Source organism: Labeo rohita, chromosome 12 (genome assembly GCF_022985175.1).
Source record: "Labeo rohita strain BAU-BD-2019 chromosome 12, IGBB_LRoh.1.0, whole genome shotgun sequence".
NCBI lineage: Eukaryota > Metazoa > Chordata > Actinopteri > Cypriniformes > Cyprinidae > Labeo > Labeo rohita.
In genome coordinates, this window is record NC_066880.1 from 254,664 (window position 1) to 278,840 (window position 24,177).

A 24,177-nucleotide genomic window follows, 5' to 3' on the forward strand; every position below is an offset into this window, starting at 1 on the left:
TTTTTCAAATGTTTTTAAGAGACGTCTCTTCTGCTCAGCAAGGCTGTATTTATTTGATCAAGAATACGGTAAAAATATTGTGAAACATTATTGGAATTCCAAATAGCTGTTTTCTATGTGAATATCTGTTGAAATGTAATTGATTTCTGTGATCAAAGCTGAATTTTCGGCATCATTACTCCAGTCTTCAGTGTCATATGATTCTTCAGATTATTAGTTCTATTTTAAATTCACACACTTAGAAAATGGAGATGAAAAGCCTACTGTAATTTATCTCCTTATGAACCTGTAGAGCACAGACTGATCGGTTATACCATGTTTTGAGATCCCATCATGCCGCAGTGCTGATGTCATTAGGACAGCGATCGCGGGTCGCTCTGAAGTGTTCCGTCACGTTTGACCCCTCTGGCAGCGGCAGCGGCCGCGTTTGCGTTCCCATGAAGCCTTTAATTACACACTGCAGGACATCGGCTCTTCTGCGTTCTGCTCTTCACATGCTAAAAATAATCCAGGACGCTGAAGTTGGAGCATTTTATCAAAGTGGCATTTTGGGGTTGGGGCCAAATACTGGAGCAGGAGCCCAACACAGTTTACGTTCTGCTTTTGAATTACAAATCAACATCATTGTGTGCATATCGTCATTTTTCTGATCCTCAAGTTAAATTTCTGAGCTGCTGTTTATCATGAAAACATCCTAACAGTCGATCATGTGCACTATATATCAAGTCGCCTGAAGTCAGCTGATGCTCACTGTTTGAAAAAGATGATATTTTGATATTTTAGTCATTATTAACTCATCGTCTTTACACTCTGACTGAACTCGGCAGTGATGCAGTGCATTGTGGGTAAGCTGAAGCCTGTCCTCTCGCTGTGCGCAGGTGGAGCGGCAGTCACATCCGCTGGGGTCAGCCGTTTCGGTTGCGTCACGTGACCACCGGAAAGTATCTCAGCATGATGGACGATCAAGGGCTCCTGCTAATGGACAAGGAGAAAGCGGACGTCAAATCGACAGCCTTCTGCTTCCGTTCCTCAAAAGTGAGACTGACGCCACACAAACCTTAGCTGAGCCTGAAATACCTCAAACGCTCGTTAGATCGGTTCATCTGCATATGAGGATGAAAATGAGAATGTTAATTACATTGTGACTCAGTTCCTGAATTGAATTTGTACTGAAGTATCAAGCAGGACGATGCCTTGGCTTTATGTGTTTTTATAATTGAAGAAAGAATAATAGATGTCTGTTAATAGTTTTCTCAGTGTTGATTTATTAATATGGGTTTAATTGTTATTTTTCTCATAATTATGGTGGGGGGAGTAATCGTGACTCACAATTTTGACTGTGAGATGCAGTTTAAACTCAGAACTGAAAGAAAAATGTCTGAATTGTGAGATAAAAAGTGAGAAGCAAACAAGCTTCCTTAATAATTGTTTCTATAATTAATACACATTTTTAAATATAGTCATTTAACCCACACTGTGTGTGACTGAACACAGTAAATGTTATTTGAGTTCAACTTCCTGTGTGTTGAGAGCTAGTGAATTTAAAGTGAAAGAAAAGCAGTTTTGCTGACCGCAACAGGGTTTACCCATGATGCTCTGCTCGTCCTCCTGCAGGAGAAGCTGGACTTTGGCCTGAGGAAGGAGGTGGACGGGATGGGCGTCCCGGACATCAAATACGGCGACTCGGTCTGTTACATCCAGCATGTGGACGCGGGGCTCTGGCTCACGTACCAGTCGGTGGACGCCAAGTGTGCGCGAATGGGCGGAGTTCAGAGGAAGGTGAGCATGTGACGTCAGCCGAACGTAACGTGGTTTTATATGAAAGCGTTTGACGGGACCTGAGTGCGTGTGTGTGTCACTGAGTTCAGTGTGATGGATTCATTCATTCGTGACGCCCGTGAGCTGCTCCAGAGAGAGATTCATTACAGACGCGTCAAACTCTCACACCCTCATCATTACTGCTGCAGCGCACACACACACGCACTCAAGCAGATGATAAATGTAATGTGTGTGTGTGTGTTTGTTTTAGGCCATCATGCATCATGAGGGTCACATGGATGATGGTTTGACACTCTCGCGGTCACAACACGAGGAGTCGCGCACCGCACGAGTCATACGCAGCACGGTTTTCCTCTTCAACCGCTTCATCAGGTAACACACATACACGTTTACTTCTTTCTGAGGACATCTTGCTGACGTTTGATGCACTGCAAAAAAGGCTCATCTTACTTAGTATTTTTGTCTTGTTTTTAGTCAAAGTATCTAAAAATTCTTAAATTAAGATGTATTTACTAGATAAGCAAAAGGACATAAGATATTTAGTTTTGTTTTAAGCAAAATTCACTTCATTTAGTTTTTCCCCCCTGGAAACAAGTAAAATTATCTGCCAGAGCGGCAAGTAAAATATTCATAGTGAGTGAATGCTCCGGACACATAGTATACGTCCATCAAATACTTTTACTTCAAACTCGCTAAATTCCAGAAAGAAATGCTAATTTTAAAGAAATACGTCAGATGGATTTAGAGGCTTTCGCATCTGAACTCTATATATACACAATGTAACGTATATATTTAAAGTTTATATACATTACAAAGAAAACAAAATATAGAAATGAAAACTAATTCAAACTTTTAATAAAACACCTAAATATCTTAATGACACTAACACAACATGGCCTTTGTCTGAGACACATGTCAAACACACATATACACACTCACAAACACAGAGTGTTTTATCTGTTAACGGTCCTGTACCTCCTCCACGTGTGCAGGGGTTTAGACGCTCTGAGTAAGAAGGGAAAGACGTCCACCCTCGATCTGCCCATCGAATCGGTCAGCCTGAGTCTACAGGATCTGATCGGATACTTCCAGCCGCCCGACGAGCACCTGGAGCACGAGGACAAACAGAACCGCCTGCGAGCGCTCAAGAGCAGACAGAACCTCTTCCAGGAGGAGGTGTGGATCACAGCGCAGCACACAAACACCAGACACAGCGTGGGATTCGTTGTCATTAGATGGTTCTGATATCTGCTGTGTGACTGTCACTAGCCTCCACACATTAAACAGATCTCAAAATATATTTTATATTTGATTTCATTCAGGGACAGAGGAGTTTGCCTGCTGTTGTGTCCATACAGAAGAAGCACGACACACAAAGAATCAGATAGTACTAGTGCTAGTTTACTCAGTCAGGCTGCTAATATAAGCTCAGATGTTTTTCATCAGATGATCTGAGCTCCTCCGCGTTCTTTTATAGATGACAACTACTGACTAATTTGATCTGTTTTTATTTCTCCTGAGGGATTTTAGGAGAAACATCTGAGACAGTGTTAATATTTCAGCTGTGAGCCTCATGGGTGTGTGTGTCTGTAGGGAATGATCAACCTGGTGCTGGAGTGTATCGATCGTCTGCATGTGTACAGCAGTGCGGCTCATTTTGCAGACGTGGCCGGTAAAGAGGCAGGAGAATCCTGGAAGTCCATCCTGAACTCCCTGTACGAGCTCCTGGGTATGATCCATATTTCAGCACTTTCCATCTGCACACATCAATATCCGCTGAAACCTGCTGACTGCGACTCAACGGAGTTCTGCTGCACGAGAGAGATGCACTGTGTTCACAATCACTCACTAGTGCACTGCTGACAGCAGTGTTTACCATACTGCACTACTAACTCACACACTACACGTACTGTACTGTATGTACATACTGCATACTGCTGTGATTCAGTAATAGTTCATCTATTCCTCGTGAAGAGCTTCGTTCCTAATGAATCTTATTATTCCCATCACATGATCATCTGTCTGTCTGTTTGTAGCTGCTCTGATCAGGGGAAACAGGAAGAATTGTGCTCAGTTTTCTGGCTCTCTGGATTGGCTGATCAGTCGTCTGGAGAGGTTGGAAGCGTCGTCCGGTATGTAGCATCATTTACTGTAACGAGTGGACCGTTATGGTGTGCTGGTGTGATGATGTGTGTGTGTGTGTGTGTCTGCAGGGATTCTGGAGGTTCTGCACTGTGTTCTGGTGGAGAGTCCAGAAGCTCTGAACATCATTAAAGAGGGACACATCAAATCCATCATCTCACTGCTGGACAAACACGGACGCAACCACAAGGTGACTGCAGTAGTGATAGTTTGATCACGTGGTACTAGCCATTCATTTTAGTTAACAAGCTTAGCATCTGTATAAATCTGTCAGTTGTGAAAAAAATGATACTTAATAAGTTTAAACATCTGGGGTTTAATACATAGATTGAATGCAAATACTGCATATAAACCTGCTATATTTCAAACCAGTGATATTTCATGTACTATAATAGTTTCTGTTAATATTTAGAATTAAATTGCATTTTATTTTTTTGTGTTTTTGTAATTTTATTTAATTGTTGTTTTTTATTAAGTTTTAATGTGTAGTTTTAAATATTTTAGTACTTAAACTGAACTTTTTAAAATAATTTATTTCAGTTCATGTTTATTTTATTTCAAATAGTGAACACATTTTTATGGTTTTAGTCTTTGTTAACAGTGATAACCAGTTTCAAACACATTTCATTTATTAGTACTATATTATAATTAGCGCTAAATATCATTTTTACTCATTCAATTTATGAATGACTGACATATACGATTTGTCATGTCAAGATTTGTAATCCAATAACGGTTTTAAATGATATATGTTAAAATAAATACATCTTAAATTAATAATTAATAGGCCTAAATATTTTTTTGAGTTACATTCAATTGATCAGTTACATCTTCTGTTAGTTTAATGTGTAGTTAATTAGTTGACATGGATGTGAGCTTTAGATTTGAAGATGAAAGACTTCAGATGTTTGGTTTTTTTATGTGTAAATAAGTGTATTTTAGGAAATCACCCCTTGAGGCATTTCTAGCTTATAGAGTAAGCTGATGATTTGCTCGTAGCCGGACTGACCGGTGGTGTGTCTGTGATGTTCAGGTGCTGGATGTTCTGTGTTCTCTGTGCGTGTGTCACGGCGTGGCCGTTCGCTCCAATCAGCACCTGATCTGTGATAACCTGCTGCCCGGCAGAGACCTGCTGCTGCAGACGCGACTCGTCAATCACGTCAGCAGGTAGGACAGCGTCCTCATCCGTTTCTGTCTCGCACGTCCCCCCACACTCTCTCAGTACATCTCTTTATGTTACTCGTTCAGCATGAGGCCCAACATCTTCCTGGGTGTGAGTGAAGGCTCTGCCCAGTACAAGAAGTGGTATTATGAGCTGATCGTGGACCATGTGGAGCCATTCGTAACAGCCGAAGCCACTCATCTGCGGGTGGGCTGGGCGTCCACCCAGGGCTACGCGCCGTATCCGGGCGGAGGAGAGGGCTGGGGTGGGAACGGCGTCGGGGACGACCTGTACTCGTATGGCTTTGATGGACTGCACCTGTGGGCAGGTAACAACAGAGAGGAGCTTTAGCTTCTTCATTTCATATTGTTAATTGCTGTGGTGCTCATGTGCAGGCAGTCAGCTTCATGATTGATTGATGTTTACCTCATCAGCAATGATTATGTGCTCACCTTCAGTTCATCCCAGATGTAGATGAGTTTGTTTCTTCATCAGATTTAGAGAAATGTATCATTTCATCACTGTCTCACCAGTTGATCCGCTGCAGTGAATGGGTGCCATCAGAATGAGAGACCAAACAGCTGATAAAAACATCAAGTGATTCACACCACTCCAGTCCATCAAAACCCATTGTGATGTTTTTATCAGCTGTTTGGACTCTCATTCTGACGGCACCCATTCACTGCAGAGGATCCACTGGTGAGCAAGTGATAGAATGACACATTTCTACAAATCTGATAAGAAACAAACTCATCCTAATCTTATTGGATGGTTAAGTTATGATATTTACAGTATATAAAAACAATTAAAGTCTACAGAATGTCCCCATTTTGGGAGCTGTGTGTGTGTGTGTGTGTGTGAGAGATCTGCTGATGGTACTACACTCATATAAAAGCATGTCGTCAGTGGTTTTAAATAGCCATAGGCCATATGACCGTAACGTGCGTTGTGATTGGCAGGTTGTGTGGCACGTTCGGTCAGCTCACCCAATCAGCACGTGCTGCGGGCCGAGGACGTGGTCAGCTGCTGTCTGGATCTCAGCGCTCCCAGCATCTCCTTCCGTATCAACGGCCAGCCGGTCCAGGGAATGTTTGAGAACTTCAACTCAGACGGACTCTTCTTCCCCGTCGTGTCCTTCTCCGCCGGAGTCAAGTGAGTCTCATCATGTCCAGACATCCCCACTGTCCCATCAGCCACACCCGCTGTGTGCCAACTCACGTCAGATCCGCTCAATCAAAACCAATAAATGTCGTCATCATCAGCATATGTGGATCAATTCAATTCAATTCAATTCAAATTTATTTGTATAGCACTTTTCACGATACATATCGTTGCAAACAGCTTTACACCAAATTGACATTTTTACAATATATGTAGTAGTAGCATGTGATATCACCTGTAAACTGAAACCTGCTCTGTTTGGTGAATAACTCTCGTCCTCCTCAGAGTGCGCTTCCTGTTGGGCGGTCGTCATGGAGAGTTCAAGTTCCTGCCCCCATCCGGTTACGCTCCATGTTTTGAGGCCGTTTTACCACGTGAGAAGCTGCGAGTGGAGCACAGTCAGGAGTACAAACATGATCACGGGAGAACACGCGACCTCCTGGGACCCACAGTCACACTGTCACAGGCGGCCTTCACACCAACACCTGTGGACACCAGTCAGGTACACACACCTGAACACTGACCACTGTTTGAACACATTTGTTCATGAATATGTTCAGACATGATGATTGTTTGTGTGTTTCTGCTGTGTAGATTGTGTTGCCGCCACATCTTGAGCGGATCCGGGAGAAACTGGCAGAAAACATCCATGAGCTGTGGGTGATGAACAAGATTGAGCTGGGATGGACTTACGGAGCGGTACGTCAGACATTTGTCATGTGTTTAAAACTTTTTTTCTGAATCAGAAAAAAAAATATTGAGAATTTCAATGTGATTTTGATGAATTTCTCACATGAAGCTGCACTGATAGCGTCTGCTGTGAATTCCTGCGTTTTCATGATGCAGGTGAGAGATGATAATAAACGGCAGCACCCGTGTCTGGTGGAGTTCTCCAGACTTCCTGAACAAGAGCGCAGCTACAACCTACAGATGTCTCAGGAGACCCTTAAGTAAGCTTCATCTGACATCTTAATCAATCTGACATCTTAGTTTACTAGACATCACATTCCATTTAGTAGAAAAACTGAAGAGCTGGTTTTTGTGTTTCATGTAATTTGGATGGTTAGCACTTAAATATGTGAAAAGACACATGCTGCTGAAATCACGATGGAGTGAATCAGTTTGATCGGTGTCGTTCTTCACTGATAGATCTAGTGCTGTCACGTGAACCGCCGTCACTGATGAATCATTCAGTCAATAGAGTCAGTAAACTCACATTGTCTTTTAGGTGAATCATATTGGTGTTAGAGACTCTGACTGTCATCAGTGTCTGTCTCCATCAGCACTCCTCTTTTCTGTCTCCTTCATTCTTTTCTGTTTCAGGAGTGTTCTAATGGCTTTAATTACAGTCCTGTGGTGTGTGTGACTGTGTGTGTGTGTGTGAGAGAGAGAGTCCCTGCAGTGCGGTTGTGTCTAAAAGAGGTGTGTGATTGTGCAGGAGTCACACTGGACTGACTCTGACTGAATGAGGTTACGCTGTGGCTGATGTTTGTGAGCGTCACACCTGTCATCTGCTTCGACACACGTGTAGAGTTATCAGCTGACAACCCGACACGGTCCTGGATTGTTTATTGTACGCAAATAAACACTTCATTAGGTCAAATACTAACATGATTCATGTTGTCTAGGTCATAGTGTAGTTTTGTTGCTGGTTTCAGTCTGCTGTAGAGTTTGACTGATACACAAACTTCATCAGCAACTGATGATCAGTTTATTGATCAGCTGATCAGTTTCTTTTATCCTCATAACTATACGTGATTGTATAGTTTGTTGAATTTGTTTTTGTCATTGATCTAGGATCTGTTTTTTGTTAACAACTTCACTGAGACTGATGTACTGATTTACTGATGTAAATCACATTTTTCCCCATCGTGCCGTGATCTGATGTGTGTGCTGCAGGACTCTTCTGGCGTTGGGCTGTCATGTTGGAGTGGCGGACGAACGGGCGGCAGAGAAAGTAAAAAATCTGAAGCTTTCAGCAAAGTGAGTCAAACGTTATTCATGACATACTAACATGTTTGTGTCTGGATTTATGTTGTGTTTGGGATGTTGGTGTCACAACTAGTTAAGCTAAGATGGATATCTCTCTTTTTCATAAAAGATCACACTGGTTAACTAGACTGGCCAGCTGGGCTGCGCTGTTAAGCAGCATTTACTGGTCAACCATCTAGACCAGCTGAGCACTGAATGGAATCTCTGTCTCACATCTGAGTTTGCTGCATCTCTGTTACCATGTTGAGATCATATATGTAGTGTTAATTAGCGTGTGTTCTCCTGTCAGATACGAGCTGTCCAGCGGGTATAAACCGGCCCCTATGGACCTGAGCCACATCAAACTGGCGTCTACCCAGGAGGCCATGGTGGACAAGCTGGCAGAGAATGCTCACAACGTCTGGGCCCGAGATCGCATACGGCAGGGCTGGACCTACGGCATCCAGCAGGTCGGTGTGTGTGTGAGTATGTAGAGTTGTAGTGTACACACGGTCCGTCCTAAACCCAGTCATCCACCGAGACAGATGCTTCCAAAACATACACTGTGTGACTGGACTGATTTATATGGTGTTCAAAATATGATAGGATATATAATGATCCAATATGATCATCCAATTCACATTTACTTCAGAAATTAAATAAAAACATAAACAGAAAAATCACATCATTTTGTAGAACTAGAGTTAAAAACTTCAGCAAAATGTTCTGTAGAAAAGGTATCACCATCTTGCTCCGACCAAATTACTTGAACACGCCTGACGTTGTAATTAATCTTCCCAACACATAAATACTAAATCCCCAGGAGGACTTGAACACACCATTGATAGTAGTTTTTTCAACTCAAGCATTTAATAATGTGAAACTAATACAAATAAAGAGGAAAGAATCAAATGATATGAAGCAGATTTTACATAAATGCAAATATTTCATATGTAAACCAGATTTACAGTGAATTTACAGTAGAAATACTTACAGAGTTATATAAATGGACTGATACTGAGACACGAGAGTGGAGTAGAATTACAGCTGTCAGTGAGATTCACGTCTGGGTTCATCTGTACGGACACTTAATCACAGACGACATGACGAGTCCCACGCAGTGTCCATGATGTCTCCTGACACCCGCTTGTCTCTGTGTTTCTGCAGGACATCAAGAACAAGAGAAACCCTCGTCTGGTTCCTTACGTCCTTCTGGATGAGAGAACCAAGAAATCAAACAAAGACAGTCTGCGAGAAGCCGTGCGAACGCTGCTGGGATACGGATACAACCTGGAGGCCCCGGATCAAGACCACGGTACCACCAGCACTCTATGATAAATGCAATATATGGTGTCTGAATCACCCTCAATCGCTATATAGTGCACTGTGTGTCATTCACTATAGATAAATGAGTAAGTAAATGAACTGATGAACTGATTTAGCTTCAGCGTCTCTTATAGTGTAGGGGGCGGGACTGATTCTAGAGAGCATTTGATTGGACAGAGAAGCTGCAGAATGATGTCATGAGAATTGTTGATCTACAATGGTGTTTTTTAGTTCTGAATGCAGATATTTTATAAAAGCATTTGTCATTGTTTTGGAGTGTGTTAGTTTATTATATGTACACCTCATCGTCCATTCGTCGTGGTTTGCTCACACGTGTGTGTTTCACATAGCAGCTCGAGCAGACTCGTGTAATCTCTCTGCCGAGCGCTTCCGGATATTCAGAGCGGAGAAGACATACAGCGTGAACGGAGGGAAGTGGTACTTTGAGCTGGAGGTGGTAACGGCGGGGGAGATGCGTGTGGGCTGGGCGAGACCTGGCTGTCTGCCGGACCTAGAGCTGGGCTCAGACGATCAGGCCTTCGTCTTTGATGGATTTAAGGTGAGCAGGATGGAGAAACACCGAGAACTAGCACACGTGTTGAGGACGGATGGAAAATGACGTGTGTTGTTGCAGGCTCAGCGCTGGCATCAGGGGAACGAGCACTTCGGCCGCTCCTGGCAGTCTGGAGACGTGGTGGGCTGCATGGTGGACATGAACGAACGCACCATGATGTTCACGCTCAACGGAGAGGTGCTACTCGACGACTCCGGCTCTGAACTCGCATTCAAAGACTTCGAAGTTTGGGATGGTGAGTGAGAAGCTTCCTATTCCCACTAAAATTGCTGTATTACATGAAAGTAACATTTGGATATATGTAGGATGCCCATCATCAAATGATTTATCCAGGATTTAATGTAATAGTTCATCCAGTCAGCGAGAAGTCGTAACCGACACTATTGGCTCTTTATGTTTCTGCTTTCATGAGTGATGTCATTATAAAGAAGTAAATGTTTGTCTTGATAATCTTTGATCAGAATCTAATAACTTCATCCCTCTGAAGTGTTTTTTTTTCTAGCTGACATCATTGATCTCTTATTTTACTGTCTGTCATATAATATATAACTGTGAGTGTATTTGAGTGTGTGTGTGTGTGTGTGTTTGAGTGAAAATGCAGCTGAAGCATTGGAGCTAAGCAGACTTTGGCTCTGCTAACACCTATAGAGCTGATACTGCAAAACCCACGCTGATGCTTATGCACACATACATGTGCACACACACACACACACATGCATTAGTTGCAGCAGCTGTTGTGTCTCATTTATGTCTCGTAAAGCAGTGTTTGTGTGAGCAGCAGGTGAGTGTTGCTGTGTCATTTGTCATTACGGCTCTTCACAGATCCTGCAGTAAAAGAAGTAGACATGAGCGCCATCTGCTGACCACTCAAAAACAGCACTTGTTCCAGTCTGTTACATCAATTTATTTAAACCTCAGTAAATGTAAATGAGGACGAGTTAAACACTGAGCACTAGTACTAGTGATGATTAACTTTGTAAACTGATCACTGATGTGTGTGATTTTGTTTTCAGGTTTCATCCCGGTCTGCAGTCTGGGCGTGTGTCAGGTGGGTCGTATGAACTTTGGGAAGGATGTGAGCACGCTGAAGTACTTCACCATCTGCGGCCTGCAGGAGGGCTACGAGCCCTTCGCCGTCAACATGAACCGTGATCTGACCATGTGGATCAGCAAACGGCTGCCTCAGTTTATCCCAGTCCCGCTCAACCACGAGCACATCGAGGTCAGAGGTCACACCGCACGTGTGCTTTGGGTTGAGCGGCGCCGTACTGAGCGCTCACAGGATTCTGTGTGTTACAGGTCACGCGGATCGACGGGACGGTGGAGAGCCCGCCGTGCTTAAAGGTCACCCAGAGGTCGTTCGGCTCACAGAACAGTAGCACAGACATTATGTTCTATCGCCTCAGCATGCCCATCGAGTGCTCGGAGGCGTTCCTGCGCTCGCCCGGCGGGACGCTAGCGGCCAACGGGAGTTTCTTCTCTCCCAAAAGAGATCTGGAGGATTTCGAGACAGTGTCGGACTTTGAGGTCCTCATGAAGACACCACACAGTCACATGAGCTCGAACGGACCCGACAGGGAGCGAGATGAATTCAACAACCACAAAGATCATAATCAGGAGAAGCCCTCGAAAATCAAACAGAGGTCATTATGCAGATCGACAAGACAAAACACGCACTACATGTGCAAACAAACACAAACATCAGGGTTCCTATGCAGTTTGGAAAAGTATGGAATTTGATTTAAGTAATTTCCAGGTTTGGAAAAGTATGGAAAAAAGAAAGCAGAGTGTGGAAAAATATTTGCCTTTCCAGACTTTTGCTCCTATTTAGTTTTTTTTTCCTAATAGAAAATTAAGAATTTAATGAAAGTAAATTATACAAGAAGTGTGTTTTCATGGCAGATGTTTAGTGGTTGTCAAACACGACTAAATGAATTCAGGGTGCACTTTTTCATTATGCAAAATGTTTTGCATTTTGGGTTTCTTCTCTATATTCTTAGCACTGTATAACATAGCCATAAGGACCTTTGCAAAAGTAAAACATATACAGACTTTAATGCATGAGAAACCATTAAACGTATCATATGGGACACTGAGCATTGTGCCATCAGCCCATTTTGAGGTGTGGTTTCGTGGCTGCCACAGAGTATGCATTAAAGAGACCTTAGATCTGAAACGTCATACTGCCCTCAAAAAGCCAAATTTTGAATTTTTTTTTTAAATTTTGAAGTCTTTTTTTTTTAAATATAGACACTTAAACTTGGCAAATAGTACAATGCACATTATGCCATTAGCCCATTTTGTGCAGAGGATGTGCAGAATTGGACACTACCATGAGGAAAGCCAAATTTTAGCAAGTCGATCTCTATTAGTTCATGTGCATCCATGCTATAAGACTGGAAATTGTAATGCATAAGCATGCAAAAAATTCCCATGCGCATATGAAGAGTTTCTCAAGGCTGCAAAAAAGTTTCTTGTGTGCATGCAGAAGTCTGTATTTTAACCTTTTTTATTAAATATGGTCTGAAAGTCTACTGAGAGGTTTGGAATGTTCAGCTACCCGTCTGTGAGACTAACAATGACTAGTTTTGGAAAAGTCTCATTTGCTCTCTGGTGAAGTGTTTTTGATGCAGTGTTTCAGTATTTTTGTTTGTGTGTTTGTTCAGGTTCTTGCTGAAAAGAATGAAGCCCGAAATGAACAGCAGTAACTCCAGCGCTCGTCTGTCAGAGGAGGTTTTGGCTGATGAGAGAGACGATTGTGAGAATCTCATACAGACATCAACGGTGAGCGACAGAGAAAGAAAAGTCCTGAAAGAAAGTCCTGCTGTTCAGCTTTAAGTGAGTGTTATATGTCACGCTTCTGTCTGTGTGTGTCAGTATTATTACTCGGTGAGGATCTTCCCCGGGCAGGAGCCATCCAGCGTTTGGGTCGGCTGGGTGACGTCAGACTTTCATCAGTACGACCCTGCCTTTGAGCTCAGCAAGGTGCGAACCGTCACCGTTACCCTGGGAGACGAGAAGGGCAAAGTTCACGAGAGGTCAGTGATGCTGAGGCCGCAGGAGCACAGTGTGAATCTGTCTGTAGATGCAGTTACAAACATGTATGTAATGGTTGTACAGTAGCAGTGTGTGTTTGTTTCGCAGCATCAAGCGCAGTAACTGTTACATGGTGTGGGGCGGCGAGTGCAGCATTCCCAGTCAGGGCCGCAACAATAACGGGCTGGAGATCGGATGTTTGGTAGACACAGCCAACGGCCTCCTCACATTCACCTCCAACGGCAAAGAGCTCAGCACCTTCTACCAGGTACCGTTCATTCCTCTGAGCACTTCTCTGTTTTGGTTAACTAGTACTAACTAGCAGCGTAACTGTGTCTGCAGGTGGAGCCCAGTACTAAACTTTTCCCTGCAGTGTTTGCGCAGGCAACCAGTCCAAACGTCTTCCAGTTCGAACTGGGACGCATCAAGGTGAGCTTATGCTTACACACTCAAATATACGTACACAAAGGACACAGAGGCTATTTTTATTTTTGCTCTGGTTGCACAAAGAGGCCGAGTCTAAGTTTAGCTTGTACAGTAACACATCTGTGAGATGATGAAGTTTGCAAAGACTCTTATGTGAATGTTTGATTCTCTGTGTGTGTGTAGAGCGTCATGCCGCTGTCTGCGGGTCTGTTTAAAAGCGAGCGGAAGAACGCGGTTCCTCAGTGTCCGCCGCGGTTACACGTGCAGTTCCTCACATCTGTGTTATGGAGCCGTGTACCCAATCAGTTCCTGAGGTCAGAGGTCAGCAGGGTCAGTGAGAGACTGGGCTGGATGGTGCAGAGTTCAGAGCCACTGCAGTTCATGACGCTCCACATACCTGAGGAGAACAGGTACAAACACACACACACACACTGATCTCTGGCCATTAGGTCTGTCAGTGTGTGAGGAATAACTGACTAACTGACCAGACCGCTGAATTACTTGAAATAATGCACACCTGAGGTGAAATACATTAAAATAATTTTATGGAATTCATATCTATTGTAGCAATACCCAAAAATACATTGTATGGGTCAAAAATCATTAGGATATTAGGTAAAGATCATGTTCCATGAAGATATTTGTGAATTTTCAAATAGTTGTATCTCAGCCAAATATTGTCCTATCCTAACAAACCATACATCAATGGGAAGCTTATTTATAAATCTCAATTTCAAAAAATATTACTCTTTATGACTGGTTTTGTGGTCCAGGGTCACATATGTGCATTCATTTGAGTGCTGTTTTAATGCGTTCAGAAGAACATGTGCAGTAAGTATCATCAAAATTTGATTCAGAAATCAGACCTTTCTGTGTAAAACACATGCAGATCTCACAGCCATAATGCTGGACTGTTCTGACTGATTACCAGAGTGTTGCTATGTGGTTGCTAAGGTATTTTAAGTGGTATTTAGCATTTGCAGGTGGTGATTCCATGATTGTGCTGCCATTTAGACCCTTCAGTTCTGGAAAATTAAACTTAACTACATGCTTTCAGCCATCCAGAAAGTGTTTTGCTGACCTGAGACCACATTTTTTGACAAGTGTTTTTGTGGACAGTGGCTGCATGTTTCTTAACCCTGTGACAACATTTGTAATTTATTTATTTTTTTTTATAATTTGTAGTTATCTTAAATAGGTCAGCATATTAGAATGATTTCTGAAGGATCATGTGACACTGAAGACTGGAGTAATGATGCTGAAAGTGCAGTCTTGATCACAGTGATCAATTACATTTTAAGACACATATACATAGAAAACAGCTATTTAAAAATTCTATCTAAAAATTACTTAAATGTTCTAATTGAACTATGACCTAATCCTGGCTTAGGCTAAGCCCTGTCTGTGAAAGCGGGCCTAAATGTGCTAAGAAATCACTTATTCATAATTTTTTAATTATCAGTTGTGTCAGTTTTAAGAAACTATTTAGTAGGTGGATTAAATATGGTTTTAGTCTGAACTGTCCCATTCATTTATTTCAAAGGTGGTTCAGTCTGTTTAATTTAACCACTATGTAGCTGTTTCCAATCGATTTTAACTCCAGCTGATGTCTTTTTTCTCACCATATCCTGTTTTTTTCAATGCATGTGGTGGTGATGTTGATTTTGAATGAGATGCTGTGTGTCCGTCAGGTCTCTGGATATCCTGGAGCTGACGGAGCAGAGAGAGCTGCTGAAGTTCCACTACCACACGCTGCGCTTGTATTCGGCCATCTGCGCGCTGGGGAACAACCGCGTGGCTCACGCGCTCTGCAGTCACGTGGACGAGGCGCAGCTCCTCTACGCCATCCAGAACAAGTACATGCCGGGCCTGCTGCGCACCGGATACTACGACCTGCTGATCGACATCCACCTGAGCAGCTACGCCACGGCGCGCCTCATGATGAACTCCGAGTACATCGTCCCCATGACGCCCGAGACCAAGAGCATCACGCTCTTCCCCAACGAGAAGAAGAAGCACGGCCTGCCGGGGATCGGCCTGAGCACCTCGCTGCAGCCGCGCATGCGCTTCTCCTCGCCCAGCTTCGTGGGCGCCGTCAGCGGGCACCACGGTAACGGCGCGGCCGCCGGGGGCGACTGTTTCCAGTACAGTCCCGAGTTTCCGCTGGAGACGCTGAAGAGCCGCACGATGGAGATGCTGACGGAGGCGGTGCGGGAGGGCAGCTTACACGTGCGCGACCCCGTCGGCGGCAGCACCGAGTTCCTGTTCGTCCCGCTCATTAAACTCTTCTACACGCTCCTCATCATGGGCATCTTCCACAACGGAGACCTGAAGACCATCCTGCAGCTGATCGAGCCCAGCGTCTTTTCGCAGGACTCCGGCGTGGAGAGCGGAGGCGGGACGCCGGAAACGAAGGACGGTTGTGGGCGGGGACGACTGGAAGGGGGCGGAGCTGAGGAGCACGGCCTGAGAGGAAAGATGCCCAAAGAAGGACTTCTACAGATGAAGCTTCCTGAACCCGTCAAACTCCAGGTGAGTGAAGAAGATTTTAGTTACACTTTAGACCAATTTGGTGTTTGCAAACAATGGTGACGTTTTTGTGGGCAAAACCTGGTGGCAGGAAATGAAGTGCCAGTGCCAGTCTATGGAAACCATGAAATAAAAGAATAAAAAGGTTAAATTTAAGAGTTAATATTTAAAATATTAATTTGACTTTATTCTTGCAATTCAAAGATTATATCTCACAATTCTGATTAAAAAAATCAACCTGTCATTCTCTCCTTTGAAGTTATATCCCACACTTCTGGCTTTTTTTTCCCTCAGAACTTGCTACTGTTGAGTTAAATCGAGTTATAAAGTCAGAAATATGAAATATAAACTTGCATTTGTGAGAAAAAAAGTCAGAATTGTGAGATAAAATAGGTAAATGTGAAAAGGTATAGGTTTAATTTGTATTTCATGCTGTAACTGTAGGGCTAATATAATATGTCCCCTATGAACAGCATATGTGAATATTATGTGGACATATTGTTTAAATCAAATGAATCCTTTAAAAGTAATCATAGCAGGTTTCATCATTACTCTGTCCATTTCAAAAGTGTGCATTTAGCTTCAAATGGAGTTTTTGACGACAGTATTCTGTAAAAATTATTACATTCTGATTCTGACATCCAAGGGCACAGCAACACATTTTATCTCTTATTCTGTGGATTTTTTTTTTACGTTTCACTCCACTTTTAAGCAGTGTTTTTGTGCCACTACAATGCGAGCACAGCTGCAAGTAATGTAACTGTGCCACCTACTCCAAATTGGTCTATAAGTAAAGTTAGGGTTAGGGTTAGTAAAATAAGTTGACATGTAGTTGCAAAGTTCTTATAGGCAGTTGAAAGTGCATCAAAATAAATTGTTAGCAGATATTAAGCAGAGAGTCTACTAATTGCTAGTTGACATGTAGTTGCAAAAATAAAATGTTTCCAACATTTTTTTAAAGATTTAACCCCTATTTTTGATTGTTTTCATAATTGTAAATAATTCAATTTTTTTATTTTATTTTTTAAATTCAATATCTCTCCAATTTTGGGCCGTGTTTGTTGACCAAGTGCATACTGTATAAGAAAACTATACACATTTTAAATATCTCTCTAAATGAATGCCAAACTAATTTTATAGTTAACTTTGTAATTTTATTTATCTATTATTTATTATTAACTTATTTTATTAAAGGCATACATTATTAATAATAAATGCATTAATGTGCATGCCATGTATATATACATGTACATACATGAGTATGTGTATCAGGGTTATTATATTTAACTAAAATTAAAACCATTAAAAATTCATTATTAAAAATTAAGTGTTGAGGGATTGTAGAATTTGATTTGTGCTGTAAAACCAATTACAAAGACATTGAGAAGACACTCTGGTGATTGAGTGAAGTGTTGAGATGTTTACAGTTTTTGTGTGTGTGTGTTTGTTTGTTCAGATGTGTCATCTGCTGCAGTACCTGTGCGACTGTCAGGTGCGTCACCGTATCGAGGCTGTGGTCGCGTTCTCTGATGACTTTGTGGCAAATCTGCAGGAGAACCAGCGTTTCCGCTATAATGAAGTCATGCAAGCGCTGAACATGTCCGCCGCTCTGACGGCACGCAAAACCAAAGAGTTCCGCTCTCCTCCGCAGGAACAGGTCAGCTGACAGCCTGAGTAAACCTTAACCCTAACCCTAACTTCATCTATCAGTAAATAACTTGAGTTTGAAATGATATTGTTCAGATAAATCCCAGATAAATGATTTGTCCCCACATTATTTCCTGTGCTCATTTCCATTATTTAATTCTAAAAGGGTTAGGGAATTGTCACATAAATTCAAATGTGTGTGTTTTTTCTCAGATCAACATGCTGCTGAATTTTAAGGATGAGAAGCAGGACTGTCCGTGTCCGGAGGACATCCGTGAACAGCTGCTAGACTTCCATGAAGATCTGATGACACACTGTGGTAAAGGGTTTGCAGTATCAGTGATCCAAACATCCTTAAACCAGGATGAATTAGAAAAATTAAACAGGATCATAAAAATGTACCTTTAAAACTCATTTATTCTCACCCCATTGCCAAACTGTTTGATTCAAGTATGAATTTCACAAAATGTATTCATTTATAGCTTACAGCTACTTTCCACTGGAGTAACTTAAATTATGATATGTTCACTCTGTGTTGTTATTGATTAGTGATTGATGTGTGATTTACTCCCAGAGGAACTCATAAAAGCCTTTTTCTGCTCTGTTTTGGATGTTGATGATGAGGTTTGTGTTTATGTGTCTGTATTGCAGGCATTGAGACGGATGATGATAAATCAGGCGATGGAGACAGTGATTTCACCATCAGGGGGCGTCTGATGTCTCTGGTGGAGAAGGTGACCTACCTGAAGAAGAAAATGACTGATATACCAAAGAAGAAGAAATCAAAGAAACCCAGTGAGTGAAGCTTTCTTCTCCTTCATGAGGACCGTGTTCTGCGGTTCATAGCTGTGCTGATCTCTGCTTCTGTCTGAAGGCACCTTACAGCAGCTGATCTCGGAGACGATGGTGCGCTGGGCTCAGGAGTCGGTCATCGAGGATCCCGAGCTGGTGCGGGCCATGTTCGTGTTGCTCCACCGGCAGTACGACGGCATCGGCGGACAGGTGCGAGCGCTGCCCAAGACCTACACCATCAACGCCGTCTCGGTGGAGGACACCATCAACCTGCTGGCGTCTCTGGGTCAGATCCGCTCTCTGCTCAGCGTCAGGATGGGCCGCGAGGAGGAGAAGCTCATGATTCATGGGCTCAGGTGACCCACAATCACCTGCGCCTCACGTCACTCAACACTGTTAAATGGGCCATATAAAATATAAAAAATAATAAAGAATTATATAAGATAATTTTAAAGCATTCTCAGTTTAAAGCAGTAGAGGGTTTTGGGTCGTGGCTTCGGCTCAGTGACGCCCCCTCTAACTACGAAAAAATTAAAATTTAAGACGCCTTTACTAGATAAGCAAAATGACATAAGATATTTGGTCTTGTTTCCAGGGGAAAAAACTAAATTAAGTGCAGTTTGCTTAAAACAAGACTAAATATCTTATGTAATTTTGCTTATCTAGTATGTGCATCTTAATTTAAGATTTTTTTGTAAATTGTAACTAGAAACTGCTAAGTAATAAGCCTTTTTTTGCAGATTCTAGTGTGACCTCTGACCTGTCTGTGTCCTGCAGTGACATCATGAATAACAAGGTGTTCTACCAGCATCCGAACCTGATGAGAGCGCTCGGCATGCACGAGACCGTCATGGAGGTGATGGTGAACGTCCTGGGAGGAGGAGAGTCCAAGGTGAAGACGCTCATCATCATCATCTCTGTATTATTAGTTTGTACAGTTACGTTGACTGCGGTGTCACTGAACGAACATCCTTTGGTCTTCAGGAAATCACCTTTCCTAAGATGGTGGCCAACTGCTGCCGGTTCCTGTGCTACTTCTGTCGCATCAGCCGTCAGAATCAGAAGGCCATGTTTGATCATCTCAGCTACCTTCTGGAGAACAGCAGCGTGGGTCTCGGTAAGACGTCTGGAGATCTGAGGTGTCAGTGAGCGTTCAGAGACGGTCGTTTCCGTTAACCACGTGTTTGTTTTCTGTAGCGTCTCCGTCCATGCGAGGTTCCACTCCTCTGGATGTGGCCGCCGCGTCTGTGATGGATAATAATGAACTGGCTCTGGCGCTGAGAGAGCCGGACCTCGAGAAGGTGCCACTGTCTCTCTCTCTCTCCTCAGTATCTGATTGGCTGATGTGGGCTGTCAAACACTGACTGAGTGTGTGTGTGTGTCAGGTGGTCCAGTATCTGGCGGGCTGTGGCCTCCAGAGCTGCGTGATGCTGATGTCTAAAGGATATCCTGACATCGGCTGGAACCCGGTTGAGGGTGAACGGTACCTGGACTTCCTCCGGTTTGCGGTCTTCTGTAACGGTTGGTGTTCTGATGTATGTTCTTACGGAGATGATCGTGACGTAGTGTGTTATTGAAGGTGAATGGTGCTTTATGTGTCTCAGGTGAGAGCGTGGAGGAGAACGCTAACGTGGTGGTGCGGCTCCTGATTCGCCGGCCCGAGTGTTTTGGCCCCGCCCTGCGTGGAGAGGGCGGGAACGGGCTGCTGGCGGCGATGGAGGAAGCCATAAAGATCTCAGAAGATCCCAGCAGAGACGGACCGTCACCCACCACAGAGGAGAGCAGGACACTGTATGCAATAAACACACAGAAACACACAAACATCAGCCTCATGTCAGTGTCCAGTTTACACAACGAACCTTTAACATCCGTTGAGTCTTTCCATTGCACAAAATGTTCTTTATAGTGGAAACTGTTCTTTAGATCATTAGAATATTCTTCACACTAACAAAGAACTGATTAGAAATGGTTCTTTGGCTGCACTGCCACCTTTGGTAACCTTTATTTTTGATCAGTGTCTCTCCATCTTTCACACAATCCTCTCCTTCATTTATCTTGTGTGTTCCTGATCTGCCATTGTCCGCTGGTCCAGAAACATCCTGGTAAAGTGGGTCGTGCTCTAAATGCAGCGACTTCTGCTGGATCTGCTGCAGTCTGAGGATCAACACCTTCATTTACATCTAGAGTGCTTTAAATGTGTTTACATGCAAATCCGATCTGAATTTTTAAAGGAGAGAAGTGTTAATTCCTAATTAAATTATTGTGTAAAGCAATATGCTAAATACAGGGTTCCTACAAGGTGCTTGAATTTCTTGAAAACCCTTGAAAATACCAGTATTTCTGAAGAGGTACTCGAAAAGTGCTTAAATTATTCAAAGAAAATATATCTATGAAATAAGTGTTTAATTTTTTCAATAAGCACATATTTTTTGACGCAAATTAACACTGCACCCGTCTGATGTTGAGCTTATGTAGTAGAACATTACAATGCTCATGATCACTTTCCTTAACTGAAAATTAAGTAAATCCACTTCTCCAGCTAGAATTTATCTTCCACACAATTCTACAGACAGATAAAACAATAATTTCTCAAATGTTTATTACAATATATAGTGATAAATGTAAGATTGACTTCAGAGGAATGAGATGACTGGATGTTTTCAACTGATTTTCTATTGAACTGCAGCTCAGACTATTTAAAATATAGTGAATTAAGCTACAAACTCCATCATAATGCACAATGTTTCCATCTAACATGTATTTTGAGCTGCAGCTCGTCATATTAATGGAGTGTTTCACTAGTTAGCAGGAAACTGGTCACCTCACCTTAATATATTCGTAGATCTGTGTTGGATGTTATCTTTGGGATGGAACCATGGATATTTTATTTGTAAACATAATGCTTTATTTGCTTATTTCAGTTTATGTCATAAAACTAGCGAGCAAAGCTAGTTACACTGTCGTGTAAACAAGGCTGATGACGCGAAAAGAGAAACAGACAAACCGATTCAATTGAGTGAGTCATTTACCCTAGAACCGCTCCGATTGATTCAGACTCGTGACTTCAGTTCAACTCGATCATTCAGTTCAAGCGATTCATTAGTAAAAACCAAATCAAATTAACGTGCCATTCATTTTCGAATTTCAGCAGTCACTAGTGATGATGTTAATGATTTTAAGAAGCATGTATAGTGATGGCTGAAACGAAGCGCTCCAATCGGATGAGGTATTGTGAATCATTTGATTGAGATTGGTACTTCAAATAGCGAATCGGTTGATTTAGGTTGGAGCATTGCAAATCATTTGATTCTTATCGGAACTTTGGTGCAGGTTCGTAAATCTCTTTTTTTCTGATTTAACAGTAGAAAAGATAAAGCCATGAAGTCAGTACAGTTATAAAAACAAAGCAAAGAAAAAACAAAGAAAGTATACACAAATACGAATCCCTAAGGAAATTAACTGTGGTTCTGCTGTAGTAAAACTGTAGTAACCACAGTTTTAGTACAAATACCAGGGTTAAACTATGGTTAGTGTAGCAAAAAATCACAGCTCAAGAGGACACATAGAATGAATAGAAATGCAGTTTTCACTGCTTTAGGATTAACAGAGCTTTGGATAGTTTTCATGTACTTGTCTAGATCAACTTAAAATAAACAAAAGAGAGGTTTAGAGCCATATTTTTGTTTATGTATGTTAAATTTAGCTAGCCGGAAAGTTGTATTTTTCTATATTCTCTTGAATACTCAAACAATCCAAAGACAACATCTTTAAAACAGAAAGAAGCGTCACTTACAAAATGAGTTTGGATGAACATCTTCGAGCTTAATGATCAGCAGAACACATGATAATCAAGCTACAGCTGATGATGTGTGTGTCTCTCGTAGTAATGACATCATGGAGGAAGAGGAAGACGACACCATTCACATGGGAAACGCCATCATGACGTTCTACGCCGCTCTGATCGATCTGTTGGGCCGCTGCGCTCCAGAGATGCACGTGAGTGTGTGAATGTTTCCCCTGTAAAGCATCGTCACCATCACATGTACGTAAGTCTTTATGTCGATCATGTGATCTGTACATTCTGGTGATTCTCTTTCATCAGCTGATCCACGCGGGGAAGGGAGAGGCCATCCGTATCCGAGCCATCCTGCGCTCGCTCATTCCCATTGAGGATCTGGTGGGAGTGATCAGCATCCCGTTCCTGATGCCCACGCTGGCCAAAGGTCTGATCACACTTCATTACAACACTCACACAAAGAGAAACGTTTGGGCTCATCTTCAGCTCTGCGACAATATAAACAATCAAGTTGATAACAGTATTGAATATCACTTTTTCCTTTTATGCGTTCAGACGGTTCTGTGATCGAGCCGGACATGTCGGCGGGATTCTGTCCCGATCACAAAGCGGCCATGGTTCTGTTCCTGGACCGGGTTTACGGCATCGAGGACCAGAACTTCCTCCTGCACCTGCTGGAAGTGGGCTTTCTTCCTGACCTCAGAGCAGCCGCCTCATTGGACACGGTAAGTCACGTGACACCTCAGTGCATGTGTGTTGTGATGCCGATCTTTGACCTCTCCCCTCGTTCCGTGTGTCCTCTGACCTCCAGGCGGCTCTGAGCGCCACAGACATGGCGTTGGCCCTGAACCGGTACCTGTGCACGGCCGTCCTGCCGCTGCTCACTAAATGCGCTCCGCTGTTTGCCGGGACGGAGCCGTTCGCGTCTCTCATCGACTCTCTGCTGCACACCGTCTACAGACTGTCGAAAGGCTGCTGTCTCACCAAAGCGCAGAGAGACGCCATCGAGGAGTGTCTGCTGGCCGTGTGCGGGTGAGGACTAGTTCTGCTCTAGTTCTGCTCACTGACTGGCTGACATATATAGGGCACGAAACATGGTCAAATTGACTTCTTTATGAGACTACTATGAGTATGTAGCAACTCTTGTGTGGTTATGAAAATGAAACCAAGTAAAAACCTTGAACAAAACAACAAATGATGTGTGAACAACAAATCAGTTCAAAATCTATTTAAACCAGCGGCCCAACACAATATTTGATATTTTGCTGTAATTATGACAAAGTTGCTTGTTTTCAAACTTTTGTAACACAGACTGAGGGTATTTAAATATTAAATTAACACAGATTTTGGGTTTTAAGTCTAATATGTCAACAAAATCAAACAAGAATTTAGATGTGTGTGCTGGAAATGTATGCAAATGGGTGCATATTTAATTAGAAATGTTGCATATTTAAGCATAACATTTCAGAAAACTTGTTGCTTGTGTTTAATGTGACTCTGTGTTCATGTGTGTTTTTTAGTAAACTGCGCCCCTCGATGATGCAGCATCTGTTGAGGCGTCTGGTGTTTGATGTTCCTGTGCTCAACGAACACACTAAAATGCCTCTGAAGGTGAGACGCGTCTGAACTCTCATTCACATCGGGAATCATGTGCTGTAGTAACTGAGCTCTGATGGGCGTGTCCTCCTGCAGCTCCTGACCAATCACTACGAGCGCTGCTGGAAGTACTACTGTCTGTCCGGAGGATGGGGAAGCTTCGGCGCCGCGTTGGACGAGGAACTGCATTTGTCCAGAAAGCTTTTCTGGGGAATCTTTGATGCTCTGGCCAGAAAGGTA

The 24,177-nt window shown here is 42.8% G+C and overlaps 1 protein-coding gene across 14 annotated transcripts in view; it reads left to right on the top strand.

The window, feature by feature from the left end:
- ryr2a (ryanodine receptor 2a (cardiac)) overlaps nucleotides 1-24,177 on the top strand; it is a 91,342-nt gene that overhangs the window by 28,758 nt on the left and 38,407 nt on the right. For 5 of the 14 annotated variants that reach the window (XM_051123786.1, XM_051123795.1, XM_051123790.1 and 2 more), the window contains 41 exons: nucleotides 879-1,035; nucleotides 1,615-1,779; nucleotides 2,030-2,151; nucleotides 2,772-2,955; nucleotides 3,373-3,508; nucleotides 3,816-3,911; nucleotides 3,993-4,111; nucleotides 4,955-5,088; nucleotides 5,170-5,411; nucleotides 6,043-6,235; nucleotides 6,530-6,746; nucleotides 6,839-6,943; nucleotides 7,091-7,194; nucleotides 8,144-8,227; nucleotides 8,526-8,685; nucleotides 9,383-9,530; nucleotides 9,892-10,100; nucleotides 10,176-10,350; nucleotides 11,129-11,337; nucleotides 11,415-11,758; nucleotides 12,782-12,899; nucleotides 12,993-13,153; nucleotides 13,260-13,419; nucleotides 13,494-13,580; nucleotides 13,761-13,987; nucleotides 15,269-16,109; nucleotides 17,563-17,763; nucleotides 17,967-18,072; nucleotides 18,405-18,548; nucleotides 18,628-18,901; nucleotides 19,323-19,437; nucleotides 19,530-19,662; nucleotides 19,743-19,846; nucleotides 19,931-20,066; nucleotides 20,150-20,336; nucleotides 22,430-22,541; nucleotides 22,648-22,768; nucleotides 22,897-23,066; nucleotides 23,153-23,373; nucleotides 23,862-23,952; nucleotides 24,034-24,174. In XM_051123786.1, coding sequence (XP_050979743.1) covers nucleotides 879-1,035; nucleotides 1,615-1,779; nucleotides 2,030-2,151; nucleotides 2,772-2,955; nucleotides 3,373-3,508; nucleotides 3,816-3,911; nucleotides 3,993-4,111; nucleotides 4,955-5,088; nucleotides 5,170-5,411; nucleotides 6,043-6,235; nucleotides 6,530-6,746; nucleotides 6,839-6,943; nucleotides 7,091-7,194; nucleotides 8,144-8,227; nucleotides 8,526-8,685; nucleotides 9,383-9,530; nucleotides 9,892-10,100; nucleotides 10,176-10,350; nucleotides 11,129-11,337; nucleotides 11,415-11,758; nucleotides 12,782-12,899; nucleotides 12,993-13,153; nucleotides 13,260-13,419; nucleotides 13,494-13,580; nucleotides 13,761-13,987; nucleotides 15,269-16,109; nucleotides 17,563-17,763; nucleotides 17,967-18,072; nucleotides 18,405-18,548; nucleotides 18,628-18,901; nucleotides 19,323-19,437; nucleotides 19,530-19,662; nucleotides 19,743-19,846; nucleotides 19,931-20,066; nucleotides 20,150-20,336; nucleotides 22,430-22,541; nucleotides 22,648-22,768; nucleotides 22,897-23,066; nucleotides 23,153-23,373; nucleotides 23,862-23,952; nucleotides 24,034-24,174 — 7,153 coding nt within the window. Of the gene's footprint in view, nucleotides 1-878; nucleotides 1,036-1,614; nucleotides 1,780-2,029; nucleotides 2,152-2,771; nucleotides 2,956-3,372; nucleotides 3,509-3,815; nucleotides 3,912-3,992; nucleotides 4,112-4,954; nucleotides 5,089-5,169; nucleotides 5,412-6,042; nucleotides 6,236-6,529; nucleotides 6,747-6,838; nucleotides 6,944-7,090; nucleotides 7,195-8,143; nucleotides 8,228-8,525; nucleotides 8,698-9,382; nucleotides 9,531-9,891; nucleotides 10,101-10,175; nucleotides 10,351-11,128; nucleotides 11,338-11,414; nucleotides 11,759-12,781; nucleotides 12,900-12,992; nucleotides 13,154-13,259; nucleotides 13,420-13,493; nucleotides 13,581-13,760; nucleotides 13,988-15,268; nucleotides 16,110-17,562; nucleotides 17,764-17,966; nucleotides 18,073-18,404; nucleotides 18,549-18,627; nucleotides 18,902-19,322; nucleotides 19,438-19,529; nucleotides 19,663-19,742; nucleotides 19,847-19,930; nucleotides 20,067-20,149; nucleotides 20,337-22,429; nucleotides 22,542-22,647; nucleotides 22,769-22,896; nucleotides 23,067-23,152; nucleotides 23,374-23,861; nucleotides 23,953-24,033; nucleotides 24,175-24,177 lie in introns of all 14 variants that reach the window. The other 9 variants (XM_051123784.1, XM_051123788.1, XM_051123789.1 and 6 more) reach the window with 3 other exon arrangements.